The sequence below is a fragment of the Mastacembelus armatus genome, chromosome 24 (assembly GCF_900324485.2).
Source record: "Mastacembelus armatus chromosome 24, fMasArm1.2, whole genome shotgun sequence".
NCBI classification, from domain to species: Eukaryota; Metazoa; Chordata; class Actinopteri; order Synbranchiformes; family Mastacembelidae; genus Mastacembelus; species Mastacembelus armatus.
Window position 1 is genome coordinate 19930669 of NC_046656.1, and position 14614 is coordinate 19945282.

General features: G+C 41.1%; 1 protein-coding gene and 1 long non-coding RNA gene across 2 annotated transcripts; one reads left to right on the top strand and one right to left on the bottom strand.

The window, feature by feature from the left end:
- Positions 1–930: 930 nt before the first annotated feature.
- On the top strand, positions 931–12624 carry slc30a2 (solute carrier family 30 member 2). Its single transcript, XM_026318762.1, has 8 exons — positions 931–1013; positions 7996–8207; positions 9011–9157; positions 9784–9937; positions 10421–10640; positions 11037–11142; positions 11991–12125; positions 12395–12624. The coding sequence occupies exons 1-8, from the start codon at positions 931–933 to the stop codon at positions 12538–12540; spliced, it is 1203 nt and encodes a 400-aa protein (XP_026174547.1). The 3' UTR covers positions 12541–12624.
- Positions 12516–14547, bottom strand: LOC113137247 (uncharacterized). The gene is made up of 3 exons (XR_003296354.1): positions 14392–14547; positions 13876–13982; positions 12516–12649 (listed from the first exon to the last, which is right to left on the bottom strand). It is a non-coding gene; the product is annotated as an uncharacterized LOC113137247 (long non-coding RNA).
- Between the last annotated feature and the right edge of the window lie 67 nt (positions 14548–14614).

Consider the following 14614-nt stretch of genomic DNA (forward strand, 5'->3'; position numbering starts at 1 on the left):
TTCCTTTTACAGTTGCAGAAATAATACGACCAAAGCACAATGAGACGTGGTTTAATGTTGGCGCTGGGTTTTACATATCAACTCTAAAAAATAAACAAAAGTACATGGCAACACGGCATAGATCTACGTACAATGTCTTCTTATAATAAATTACTTCCCCTGTGAATGTGTTTTTGCATGACAGCTTTAGCTCTATATTTTTGTACAGATGTAAAGGGCCATTTATTTGTTTTTTAAATGTAATAGGATAAAATGGCCTTAATTCAGTTGAAGATTATAGTGTGGGATATGCTTTAAGGCAGAAACAGGCCTGCATGTTTATCTATTTTTAGAATAGCAGTCTAAATCAGTAAGAGCTCCCAATGTTTCTGCGCTGATGCAGCTTTTCAACATTTATCTTTGCTGAGGTTTCTGCTGACTGTGGACAAATATCCACCCATTGAGTAAAATCTCACTCCAGGACAGTGAATCGATTTGGTTTTTGATATTTTATATTAGACTGTAATTTGTGATTGTAAAACTCGGTGAAACTTAAAGCTCACCAATGCTGATGTGAAAACGGATCTGAATTCATACTGAGGCTCGTCCCCCAGGATGCAGCAGCCGGAGGTGTCCTGTCTGCAGCAGCTGCAGTGGTCAGTCTGCTGCTGCAGCAGCTCCGTGTTCGAGGCTACAACTCTGAGCCACATTCAAACCTCCCTCAGAAAACCCGCATGTGGTTTCCTCCTCCTGCCTCTCACCGCAATGAGGGAATTTATTCGTTTGTTCTGAAGTGTCGCTGCTCACAGAAATGAGGTCTGAGCCGACTTTTCCTCGCGTCAAGTGAAGATCAGGAAAACAGGACCTGTCGATTCTCTCCGGCAGCATCCTCCAACGGAAAACACCTGCACTTCTTATTTTTCTCTGACTGGACACAGACAGGCTGAACAAATGGATAATAACGCTGCAAATTCGGAGAAATCTCATCTGATACACGAGAAGAGTGCGAAAATGTATTCTCTGAAACTACAAAGGTGAGACAAATGTTTCTGTAACTGCAGCTGCATGAAGAATAATGCTGCATGTGGGAATAACCTGCGAACTTACTCGACAAAAATCCAGCGTTCATTTATCAGGATGCACCTGATATAAACGGAAAAAGAACAGCTCCAACTAGGCCTGTTTGGTCTTTAAGTTTGCAGAAGTGAGGAATGTTGCAGCGTTGTCTGTTTGTCGGGGATTTTGAGGAACATCAGCAGGTTGAAGTGGAAAAGTGAATATTTTTGCAGCTCTGCAGGAACATTGTTGTGTCGTTTTGTAAAGGTTGTGTGTAACGTAATGAAGCCGCGGTGGGGCCAGTTGTTACCGTGGTGCATGTTAAGCAGGCTGACGCTCTTGCAGGCTGTTTTATGTGAATGAACAAATTCATTTCCATGCTTGACTTGTTTCTAGACAGCCTGTGACAAATGGCCCCGGGGCCAGTTGACTGAGCAATGCTAAAAACTCATCATCTGTCATTAGGGAGGCAGGGAGCAGCTCCTGCACGTCCGGGCTGCATGGGACGAAAACCAGCCCGGTTAATATCATGTTATCAACTGAGGGTGTTTCTATCTGCAGGCAGAGACAGACAGCAAGAAACTGGCTGTTCAAACTGGAAGATCATTGACACAGGCCTAAAATTAATAATAATAATAGTAGTACTAATATAACTAATACTACTATTAATACCTCTACTAATAATAATAATAATAATAATAATAATGGGATGAAGAAGCGATTATTTCCGTGTTTAGCACAAAAATAAGCCACAAATTTAACTCACTTCAGAGATAAATCTGAAGGAAAAAATCTAGGCTGTGTCTTGCGATATAAGCACAGAAATAAAACTCTTCATTAAATAAAAAGACAGGTTGTATTAGAATTAATTTCTTCAAATGCTGTTCAGTTATTTGCATCAAATTCTAATAAATCCAATGATTAAATAATCACAAAATATCGCAAAGAAAAAAACTTTAATATAAGATATATATATTTTACAACCGAGCACCTTTAGATTCGTTTGTTCAACATAAAACCAGCTGCTACAGAAACATCTGGTTTTCGGTGTCCTGCTGAAATCGGGTGGGATTATTCTTAAATATATGGAGGAATTATTTCTTAATGTTTTTATCATATGAAGTGGAGCGACACAGGCCTCACGCTGCATCTACTGTCATCCATCTAATCAATATCTGCTTTGATGACAGGATCGATCCCTCTGATCAACTCTTTCATTCCTCCAAACATGCTCGTTCTTTCCTTTTTGCTTTTTTAGAAAATTAGACCATGTTTAAAAAACCTGACAAAAATTTTTTACACTTTAAGAGCGAGAGAAGAAGAAAAAACTGCACAGGTGTAAAATAAAAAAAATCCAAAGACCAAAGTTTCGTCCCGGAATCAAAAGGAATTATTCTCATGATGTGGTGTGCACGTGCTGCACTGCGTTTGTTCCCGCGCGTGTGCGTGCGTGCACGTGCGTGAGAAAGGGAGAGAAATGTGCATATGGCGCCACATTTGGGATTTCATGCACCATTTGCACCGCGTGCACGTGAACCGTGCGTGTCTGTTTACGGTCATCTTTATCATTTTCCCAGCTGGCAGCAAAGTGGCTCATAAGGAAATGACATCGCTTCTTATTTAGACCTAAACATATAAATAAAACATATGTAGCACACAAAGCCCAGACTCTATCAACCTGAATATTTATTAAAAATACAAACACCTGCATAATAATATATTTATAACACACATAGGGCCTTCAGGTTTACACGTTTGTTACAAAATAATTTAGTTTCATCTATAAATTGTGTTAATTTGTGTCAAAATCTGCAGAACCAACATTCAAACATTTTAATTTATTAGTGCTACCTTCAAATTAGTCCCATTTTATTTATAACATGCACCTGATGACTGTTATGGTAATGAGCAGTTTAACAATGTGATCAGTTATAAACCAACAGGCTGTAAAAAATCAATTACAGTAAAGTGAGGAGCTAAAGTGATCAATTAAATTAATGATTAATTAAATAGTTAATCAACAGGAAATTAATTACCAACTAATCTATGATCTGTTCTGGTCATTTAACTTAATCTCTGGATTATTACAATTAGATATTTTAATAAGATTTTTTTGTTGTTGTTCCAGGAAATTAAATTGGACATTTTTGATTATTTTCAGACATTTTACAAAAACTGATAGATGAGTATCTAAATGTTAGTTGCAGGCCAAGTCAAGTGATTTGCAAAATTAATAAAAGACTTTAAACACTTTAAACAACCACAGATATTAGTAAGTTTATGTATTAGTTAATCTACTGATTAATGGCTCAATTTTTAAATGTCAGTAAATGGTGAAAAAAGAGAGAAAACTTTATCAGACCAGAAGTCAAAAACCCAAATAATCTTTTTATATGTGTCAGAAATCTTTAAATTTACAAAGAAGGTGCCAGTCTGTGTTCGGGGTTTTTACTTCAAAAGTAACTAAAGCGATTTATTGATTTATTGACACTGATTGGTCTTCTGTCAATGGACTAATTGATTTAATCAACTCATTGCTTCAGCTCTAGTTACTAAAGTGGGACCTTCAGAAGAGTCTGCAAAGCAAGTTCTTGTTTTCTGGAGAAACCTCAACTCTGCTAAATCCAAACAGTTCAAATGGAAATCGAGTCAAATGGTTTAATCCAAGTCTAAAGCCTATTAGTAATGTTGAAACAATAACTGTGACAAAAATAAAATAAAAATCTTCATGAAAACATGATGAGTAACATGTATATACAGCTGCACTTTGTTACTGTGGCTCCACCATATTTCACTGCTGTATTTACCAAAACTATTTTTTGCTCACTGCTGATTTCTGGCAGCATAATTGGCTGAATGTTAATGGGAGTGCAGCAGAGGGTGCTGTCACTGCTGCAGCTTCCAGGAAACTCCAATAATAACAACCAGCAAAGCCAGAAATGGTCACTAACTTGTCCTGTAACATACTAAAGACCAGCGGAGCTCAGTGTCTCTAATGTTTTCCAAACAGAGGTAAGAGCCTATAGGTCCATTTATGAAAACAGCCTTAACGGTGTCTAAAGGTATGCTATCTGCTGCGTGCTGCTCCGTTTGGTCATAATGTCAAATGTCGACCTCATGGTGGCGCTACAGCAAAATTAAGAGCATTATTAAAGACGCACGTCTGTCTGTGTAGAATTTCATTCCAACATTTGTTGACGTTCTTCAGCCTGGACTGCCATCTCTATGGGGCCATGCCACTAGCACAGCTAAAAATATTCATTCAGCAATAGCTGTTTTCTCACGTTCTCTCAGTGACGACACAGGACTGGACGTCAACCATTGGACAAATAACTGACCCAATCAGAGCTTTGCAGCCAGGATGAAGAGTGAGAATGTCATCTTCACGTGCCAGAAAAACAAGCACAGGTGATGCTGATGCAGCTGCACAGGTTGTTGTGGTCAATATTAAATAAACGGCAAAGCAACAGCCAATCACACACTTAGTAACTGCTGTGCCCAGTGAAATGTTTTATTGGGGTTATAAAATATCTCGTCATGGCACAGTGATATCCTGGAAATGACTGTGCTAAACCAAGTAATATTATTATTAGATTTTGTTTACAGTGCTGATATAAGAGTGGTGACGACAGAGAAACATATCGAGTCTGTTACAGCTCTTAAAGCAGGTTTTCCTGATGGATTATCACATTAAATGAAGACAACACTTCAGCCTTCTCCAAACAGAAAACAGACAATATAAACACTGTCAGACTGATCGACAGCATGCACCAAAGTCTGATTATCAGGCCACAGAGACATGTCCCTTGCTGGCGCTGAAAAACAATAGAAACTGATCATTCCTGCTCTGCAGAAAACCTGTCTCACTGCAGGCAGTTATGTCGGCTACGAAAATGGCCGTATGGCGCTGAGAGACAGCAGACTGCAGCTGTAGTAAATGCTCTAATGTTTTGTTTTGTTTTCCAGCAGACAGCTCTTTTCCTTTCATATCATTTCACACATCACTGAATATTCCCCTCAAGTCTCTGCACTGCTGACGCCGAGTGTCAGCGAAAGAGCCAACAAACACTGGGCACCTGCCCTGTGGGGTGCTGACTAACAGATGAATCCGATTCCAAAATGAAATCTAATAACCATAATATTTACGGGACCCGGCATGTGTTCGATGTTATTTTACCAACCAAGCATTTAATAAGAATGTCAGTCTTACAGTACACGCCGGATGATTGCTGCAGAAACGTTCAAAGAACCATTTACTGTATTAGACACTGAGATTGAAGACAAGCCATGAGGCATAAACAGCAATAACATAAAGCAGCTCACACACACACACACACACACACACACACACACACACACACACACACACACACACACACACACACACACACACAATAAGAGTTAGTTTGTTTTGTGGAAGATTTTCAGGCTCAGAAGCAAAATGATCAGAGATTGTACTTTTATCAAATTGTACCTGCACCGTACAATGTTTACTGCATGTGCACAACAGGGGAAGCAATTTGAGGTTCAGTTTGACATCTGGACAGAAGCAGCCGGTAACAGACGACCACACACTGCATTTATGACCGACCTGTTCTACTGTACCAGCTGAGGTCAACAATATAAGGCTTAAAACATTTAAATACATGTTTGTGCATGTACATATGTGAACTGTCCAAAACACAATGAGACTCCACATGTGGTCAATCCACTATACTACAGTATAAACAACCATCAGGACTTAAACGTGTTGAGATGTCACTTACACAACTATATATCACTCCCTCTCTCTGATTAAAGGAGATGTAAAAGTGCTGCTGACGTGTTTTTACTGCTCCGGCTCGAGTTTTGAGTTTGTAGCCAAGTGGTCGCTGATTCACTGGTGTTGCTCAGTGACCGTATTAACCCCTACGTGCTATGGGACAGTACAGTCTTCACTTATTACCGCCTCAAACTAATTAGATCACACAGATTTAAATGGTGCACATGGATAGACACAGCTGATGGCAGGGACGTTTTAGCAGCAGTGGATTCAGATACACTGAACTTTAGCTTTAGCCTGTAGAATTTAAACTGTAATTAATAACCTTACCAGTGAAAATATGAACAGATTTGCTGTAGCACTGCAAAGGCTCTGCAGCTTTTGCTCATGTCATGTAGAGTATGTGTGTGTCTGTTATTGTGTGTTGCTCTCTGCAGTTTGCATTGTCTGTGTTGGGTTGAAGACGTTTGTCCAAATCATCTAAAGACAAACACTTTAACCTGTTTTAACTGTATAATCACAACATGCTCAGTTGTGAACATAACACTGCCCCAAGGCTGCAGAGCTCTCTACTGTGTGTGTGTGTGTGTGTGTGTGTGTTCAGACAGTGTTTGCTCTTATGCCCCAGTGGTATAATTGAACCGAATATGTTTTCCACTCGGCTGCTTCTTTTCAACCTGGACATCCCATAAGACATGTGAGCGTGTGTGTGTGATAAAGGCTAATCATGAAACACTGGCTATGTGTGAAGTGTGTGACATTATAGTGTGTGTGTGTGTGTGTGTGTGTGTGTGTGGTTATCTCAAGTGAGCCCAAATTAGGTTTTTTCCACCTCATTAACCACACCATGGCAGCTCCCCCTCACCACACATCACAGCACCATCAACCTGCGTGTGTGTGTGTGTGTGTGTGTGTGTTGATATATGTGTGCGAAAATAGAGAAGTCAGCATTTCGATGTGTTCTCATGATTAAAATCCAGCTCGTTGTGTTTTGTGTCAAATGTGAAATATTCCTACTTGTGTAATTCTCCAGCTGAACACACAATAGTATTTAGGGACAGACTGACAATAAAATAGAAACACCTCAGGACATTTATATCAACTCTCTGTCTATCATCTTCATGAAGGAGGATTTGGTGCAGGACTGTTGGATTAGACCCAGTTTTTAGCTGGAGGTACCTAATAAACTGACCACTGACTGTCTGTAACCCATCCATCCATCATCTAGACCCCCTTAGTCCTAACCAGGGTCCCAGGGACCTGCTGGAGCCTATCCCAGCTCTCTCTGGGTGAAAGGCAGGGGTCCACCCTGGACAGGTCCCCAGTCCATCACAGGGCCACATAGAGACAAACAACCTCACACACTCACACTCACTCCTATGGGCAATTTAGAGTCACCAGTCAACCTGACATACATGTTTTTGGACTGTGGGAGGAAACCAGAGTACCTGGAGAAAACCCACACAAGCACAGGGAGAACATGCAGACTCCACACAGAAAGGCCCCTGATGGGTTTCAAACCTGGAACCTTCTTGCTGTGAGGCAACTGTGCTAACCACTCATCCACTGTCTAAAAACATTCTTGTCTAATAAACTCTAACCTACACGTCTGAAGGTATTTTGACCAAAAAGCAGCAGGTGTGTTGTTAAAACTCACAAACAAACACATAACATTGTGTGTTGCACAGGAGCAGAGTGTGTTTTCACTCACCGTCAGCGTGAATCGATTTCAGCTTCATTAGATGACCCGTCTCACCACGCTCCTATTTAAGTCAGCACCGACTGTAATTCACTTTATGTATCAGTGTACGGTAATTCTTCCAGATGATACTGTGCTGCTCTGCTGCAACATTTACTCAGGAAATCAATTCGCTCAACAACACATTTACTGTAGATCTGTGGCTGTTACACCTGAACGCCAATAATATACAGCTGTAGTTCACTAAAGACCACAGAAAAGTGCTGACTGTCATATTTATGTAGAGAATAGTCCAACTTCAGGGGCGCAGGTTTGGTTTAGACGTGATATACTGTAGATACTGTGTATAAATGTGTCGATCTAGTAGTTAAATATTAATTTGATTAAACTTTTGTGTTACATAAAAATCCCCAAGAGTGTCCACCAAGCAGAGAGGGCGACAGGAAGCACTTTCTCTTCATGAACACACACCTTACACACCTTCCCTGTATCCCTGCAGCTCATTCCCAGAGTCCAAAGAGCAGTATCCCGACTTCCCCTTTAAGAACGGCGTCGCCGCCGGTGCCATCGAGCTGAAGCGACCCGTCGGCGCCCACTGCCACGGTGCCAAAGCTTTGACATGTGAGGAGAGTGTGGACAAGCTGCTGGCCAAGAAGAAACTCTACATCGCCTCAGCCATCTGCCTCGTCTTCATGATCGGAGAGGTCGTAGGTAAAAGCCAAACCCCAGGAACAGACAGACGCAATTAGGACATGTTCCATGACAATATTGACATTTATTAGCAAAATATTTGATGCTAACATATGATGAAATGATCAATTTATCTATTTTCTGATGCAACTTGAACTATAGTCACATTTCAACAGGCAGATCTGACATAAATATAAATATATTTTATAATAAAAACTACAGAGAAGTTTTGAGATTCATGTTTTAAACTCAACACTTTTTTAATCACCACCAGTATAAGATTCACATTACCTGGCCTACTGCCCAGAGGTTTATGTTGATATAAAAAAATATCACTTTATCTTTTACCTTTACTCTCATTTTATAAAAGTGTCTCAGTATAAATGTAAAACTTCACGGTTTGTAGCTGCTTTAAATTCCAAGTTTTATCGTCCCCTAAATGGCTCAGCTCGGTCTAATTAAAGGCTGAGGGGGTTGTTATTCAGTGCTGCCACACACTCCTGATCAGCAGGTTTTCTTATTACACTGTAAGCTCCGATCACTCAATCAATAATAATGAGCCCACTACAGGATATACACTAAGCTTGTTTGATATTTGTGCTTAGACTTGTCTGGCCGACCTGAACGTGCAGCACTGTGACATTAGTTATTTAAAAAATCCATAAATCAGTAAAACAAAAAAAAAAGATGTTTCTGTCGACTGAATTTGATCTCACTCCACGTGCTCGTTCCTTTTTCTGCTATTTCTGCAGGATCAGTTCAACAGCTGGTTCTGTTCTGATTTGTTCTGATTTGTTCTGATTTGTTCTGATCTGTTCTGATAGGAGGCTACCTGGCCCACAGCCTGGCCATCATGACCGATGCTGCCCACCTCCTGACAGATTTCGGCAGTATGATGGTGAGCCTGTTCTCCCTGTGGATCTCCTCCAGACCACCTACCAAAACCATGAACTTTGGCTGGCACAGATCAGGTCAGGACCAGAGCCCAGACACCTCAGAGTGGATGATTTTAAAGGATGGATGAATGAACTGTTTTTAAAAGCGTAGTTTCTACTGGCTGCACTTTTCAGCAGACAGGAGGGAATTAGTGAGTTTTAAACCACAAATTTCACTAAACGCACAAACTAAGATTTTCAACTTGAGATAATTTCCTCTCCAGTCAACTGTGACCTGTCTACTGATCCAAACAAACACCACACTCTAATGTCAACACAGAGAAATGTACCTCGTACCAGACGACTTCAGATATTTAGATATTTAGATACTTAGATATTTTATACCTGGAAGAAAGAACCTCAAGAACAAAGAGTTTTTGTTCTCCGGAGAGAAAGGACTCAGCTCTGAAGTGTTTCAGCAACCCGCTCTTTGATAATCTGCACTTTTTACTTCCTGCTGCATTCAAAGCTGCGAGTGTGAAGGTTAACGCAGCATCACAGTGACACCACCAATCTGTGTGTCTCTGTGGGCTTTGCATGGTCACTTCTTAGCCTCGGTCTTTAACACTGGTCCTGTTGCAGTCTTCAGGTACAGGTGTGCCGCTGTACAGGTGTGATGAAGCGTGTTAAGATTCCTTAAGATGCCTGTCGTCTCTCCACAGAGATCCTCGGGGCATTCATCTCAGTCATGTCCATCTGGATCGTCACAGGGGCTCTGGTCTATTTAGCCATAGAAAGGATCGTGCGCAACGACTACGAGATTGATGGCCATGTAATGTTAGTGACCTCGGGCTGTGCTGTCATCGTCAATATTATGTGAGTAGTTCTGAGCGTAATGGGCTTTAATGGCTTTAATACATTACATTAGAACTTGGTCCAAAGTGTGTTTCTATAAAACTTCACCTGAACTTCAACAGGAAACTGAGCAAAGGGCACGATTCCTTAAAAGTGTTAAGAAAGGCACTTGTCTGAGTTAATCTCAGGATTAAAGAGTTTTGTTCTCATGAGAACAGGTTAAAATTTGTGTTGATTGTTTGAGCAACATCGGGGCCTTTTCTTAGATACAGATTACAGGATATAGTAAATGTAATGACTTGGGTCTCGGGAATACAGGTTTATTCCACCACAGGATAATATTATTCAATGTACAAGTAGAACTGCAACTACTGATAATTTTCATCAAATAATCTACCAGGGAATTCAAAGAAAAACATAAACAAACCAATTATTCCACTTTCCTTATTGATTAATCGACTAATCATTGCAGCTCTGCAATGACATACCTGTGTCTTTCCGTAGCATGGCCTACATCCTGCACCATTCGACCACCTTCCACGCCCATGGCAGCGGTTATCACCAGATTGACGAGGACGGGCAGAGTCCAGTCACTCACAGCCATGCCCACACGCTGCTCAGTGGCCACGGCAACACGAGCGTCCGGGCCGCCTTCATCCACGTGGTCGGAGACCTGCTGCAGAGCGTCGGCGTCATGGTGGCGGCGATCATCATCTACTTTCGGGTCAGATATAGAACAGATTCATGTTAGGGTGAGACCCAAATGTCAGTTTGGTAAACTATGATGCAGTCATGTAACTTATTACAATAAAAAAAGAGCTTCTCTTTATTGACTAATATTTCCCACAAGAAAACACAAAAAAGGTTATTTTCCCAGAATCATAACTCCAGTGTCATATTTCATATTTAAATGTGTACACACATATCAGAAAAACGCACAAGCACTTTAATTTATTCTGAGTCTGTTCCGGATGAAAGGGTTAAAAGTTTCCGTCATGGTGCAAGATGTTCTCTTTATTGTGCCCTGAGCATTTTTAAACCTCACGACTGTGGCAAGCACCATCTGATGTCTCCTCGCTCACACTTTAAAGTCTCCATAAACTCTGTTTTTCTCTTTCAGCCTGAGTACAAAATTGCAGATCCCATCTGTACGTTCCTCTTCTCTGTCTTTGTCCTCTGCACCACCATCACCATCCTCAGAGATGTGTTCAGGATACTCATGGAAGGTACCGGACCAGGGATACTGACCTCAATATTATTACATACAATATTATTACATAATAACATTTCTGCAGTCTTAAAGAAATGATTAGCTCAAATAGAAAATGTACATAACACACCGTCTTTCTTCCAGAGACTATCTTCACTAAAGTCAACATCTGGTTAGAGTAGCTTAAAGTCTGAGAACAGAGGGAAACAGCTGGTGTGTCAAAGGTTTTGAGGTGCATGAGGCAGGTGAATGTTTTAAACTGGGCAGAGCCAGATCAGCTATTTCCTTCTGTTTCCAGTCTTGGTCTTAGTTTGCTGTCTCATCGCTGTGGCTTCGTATTTATTGATTGGTATCAATCTTCTCAGCCAATTCTCCACAAGAAAGCAAACAAAGGTATTCTTCAAAATGTGGAACTATCTATGTGAGCTGAAGTGGCACTTTGGGCCATTGCACAGAGATGTAGAGGCAGTTGGAGAGTTAGAGTTGTTTTCTTTGCCTGAAGCTGTGAACAAGCTGTCAGGTTTTTGACCTGATTTGACAAGGTCAGCAGCACGTGATGCTACAGGCTGTGCTGCATCTGTGCATTTATGAGTTCACTCAGCAAATTCGTTTAACGTGAAAAAGGCAATGATCTCTTAGTTACCTAACTCTCCCTAGACATCTGAAGCTGGACTCAGCAATGATCCATTTCCATGGCAGGATTTTCTAAATAAGAAAAAGACATTTCTGTGTTTGAGTTTCATTATTAAGCTGACATCACTGTGGGTGCCATCTTAAGCAGCCTGTGTTTGCATCACGTGGCACAAAATGCACCGGGACACTGGAGGACCTGCTGTGTACTAATCTGTGGTCTGTGTTTTTCAGGGTCTCCTAAAGCAATAGAGTTTAACTCAGTCAAGGAGGTGCTGCTGTCTGTGAAAGCTGTGAAGTCCATGCACAGTCTGCACCTTTGGGCTCTGACTCTGGGCCAGGCTCTGGTCTCTGTTCACCTGGCCATAGGTAACCTAACATACTAATCCATAGTACCATCATGGTTAACAGTATGTCAGCAAAGAGTTCAGTGGAGTATAGTGCAGTAGAGAAAAGAGGGTTTATTACTGATAAGAATGAAGTGCAGACCACAGGCCAGTATCATGGTCGTCTTCATCCTCCACCTTCTACAGGCTGAGCTTCAATTTCAAATAGTTTAGTTCTTCTTGTGTTGCACTAAACGTGTGTAAAAGCAAAAGCACAACAGACTCACTGTGCAGCTTTGTGCTTTCTCCCAGAGGAGGGTGCCGACCCTCAGTCTGTGCTGCAGGAGGCCACCGATCTGCTCAACACCAAGTTTGGTTTCCACAGCATCACCATCCAGGTCGAGCTCTACTCTGAAGACATGAGCCACTGCTCCCACTGCCAGGACCCCAGTGACTGATGCTGACACTGGACTGAACTGGACTGGACCCGACGGGACGTGGAACGGCTCAGGCACATTTTCATTCTCTCTGGGTGGGCTGGACCAGGGAGAGTTGTAATCACACAGCCTGTTAAAAGAGTAAAAAGAGTTTTTGGTAGATTGTTGCATTTGATATTAGGTCATACAAACTAAGACAGTGAAATCCTCCATGTGCTGGTAGTCAAGTGCTGATTCTGGAGCTCCATGCTAACACTGAACATGCCAAGTCTTCATATTGGGTTGGTAAGGCACTGGCTTGTAAATGAATCCAAGAAGAAGCTGGAGCCCTGAGGGAGACTGATTTTCCAAGAGGCTGGTCCAGTCTTAAAAATATGCAACCGAGCCATATCTCCCCTCCCTCTTCTTGTCTGAACAGACGGTTAGTTTGATGAAACCTTCACAGAATTGAGTGGCTCAAAGTAATGCAGTAAGATTCACATTCATGCATCAGTTTCAGGAGAAGTCTGATCCTGTGGGTGATGCTGTGTGAAACAAGCTGCTGGTTAAAAACACTGCCTGATTTTTAGCATCTCATGGAAATGAAGGAGAACTGCCACATTAAGCAGCACTTATTGTTCACCATTCATCCGCTTATAATGCTGCTGTATTGAATATCTTGGCATGAAGCATTCAATCATTTAACAGAGCATGTGCTAAACTGTTAGCATAGACCACCTGATGTAATGATGCACCAGGGACACATGGATGACTTTGATGTCAAATGGCTCATCTACCAAACTCTCACTTTACTGTCCCCTGACAACTTTGTCCTGCTTCCCACTAAAGGCCAGACCTGAATCTACAATGCTGGCTGCTCATAAATTATTATTTTTGCTAAAAAGTTCTTTATTTCTTGACATAAAGTAATAAAAAAAGATCATGATAATTTGTACCACACTGACAAAACTATAAAAAAAACACCTAAAATATACATTTTACATATCATTGCTTTGTTCCTGAGAAAAATCACCGATTGGTTATGATGAACTAATGAAAAAGGATAATAATGATGGGATGATTCATGATTTAATATTGATAAACACAACTCACATATATGATGTCAGTGCAGCTTTCCATTCAACTCTTAGAATTAGAGACAGACAGATATGTCCAGTCTTAAAAACTTGTCCAGTCTTAAAAACTGGAATGAAGAGTGGAAAAGTCTCAAAACCTACAGTATCATGATCTGAACTCCCTTTAAACATTGTGCTGTTCTACACCTCAAGTGTCTGTTACATGTAATAATTCAGCTAAATGTGGACCTGACCAAACTCTCTACCGTACTGTACTTTATTTCATTTAATCACATCATACCAAAGATGAAGAGCAGGTTATTTCAGAGTGGTGATCATCTAGATCCAGTGGAAACACACGGGCTGACACATGGGTTGATGTTCATTATGACGCCATCGGTCTGGAAACTGCACATTTATTTATTTATTGTTTGTGGTTTCAGTTGTGTGCACAAAAGTCAACAACAATACAGTCAATTCTGCCTTTAGTGTTTTTCTGAGAAGTGTTTGCCTAATAGCAGGTGGTGTATTGATATGGACTGAGCAGAAGGAAAACAGATAAGTGTCAGGTTGAATAAGCGTTCAGCCATTTCCACTGTCAACTCTGAGCTGACGTTCAGGTCCGAGGGCAAAAATGATTAAGTCCCACAGACGGACGATTAGTTTCAGCTTCACACTGTCATCTATCTCATCTATCTCTCATTCTGCCTGTGGTACCGGTGTTACCCATCCATCTCCTACAGGTCCCTCTGTTCCCTGAGCTTTCAACAATGCATCAATCAAACCATCATTCTGTAATTTTAATCTGGGAACTTACACTTTAATCTCACTCCTGTCGCCAGACATATGCACACACGGAGGAATTTGGTTCAGTGCCTTGTTGAGGGACACTGTGACTTGTGGAGAGAAGAAGGGATCGTATCATCAACCAGCTACTACCTGAGCTACAGCCAACATCGCCATCACAGTGATTCTATTCAAGACAATAACACTACACACTAAAGGTTTAAAGTTTCCTGCCACCAGAGGCTGCAATTTGA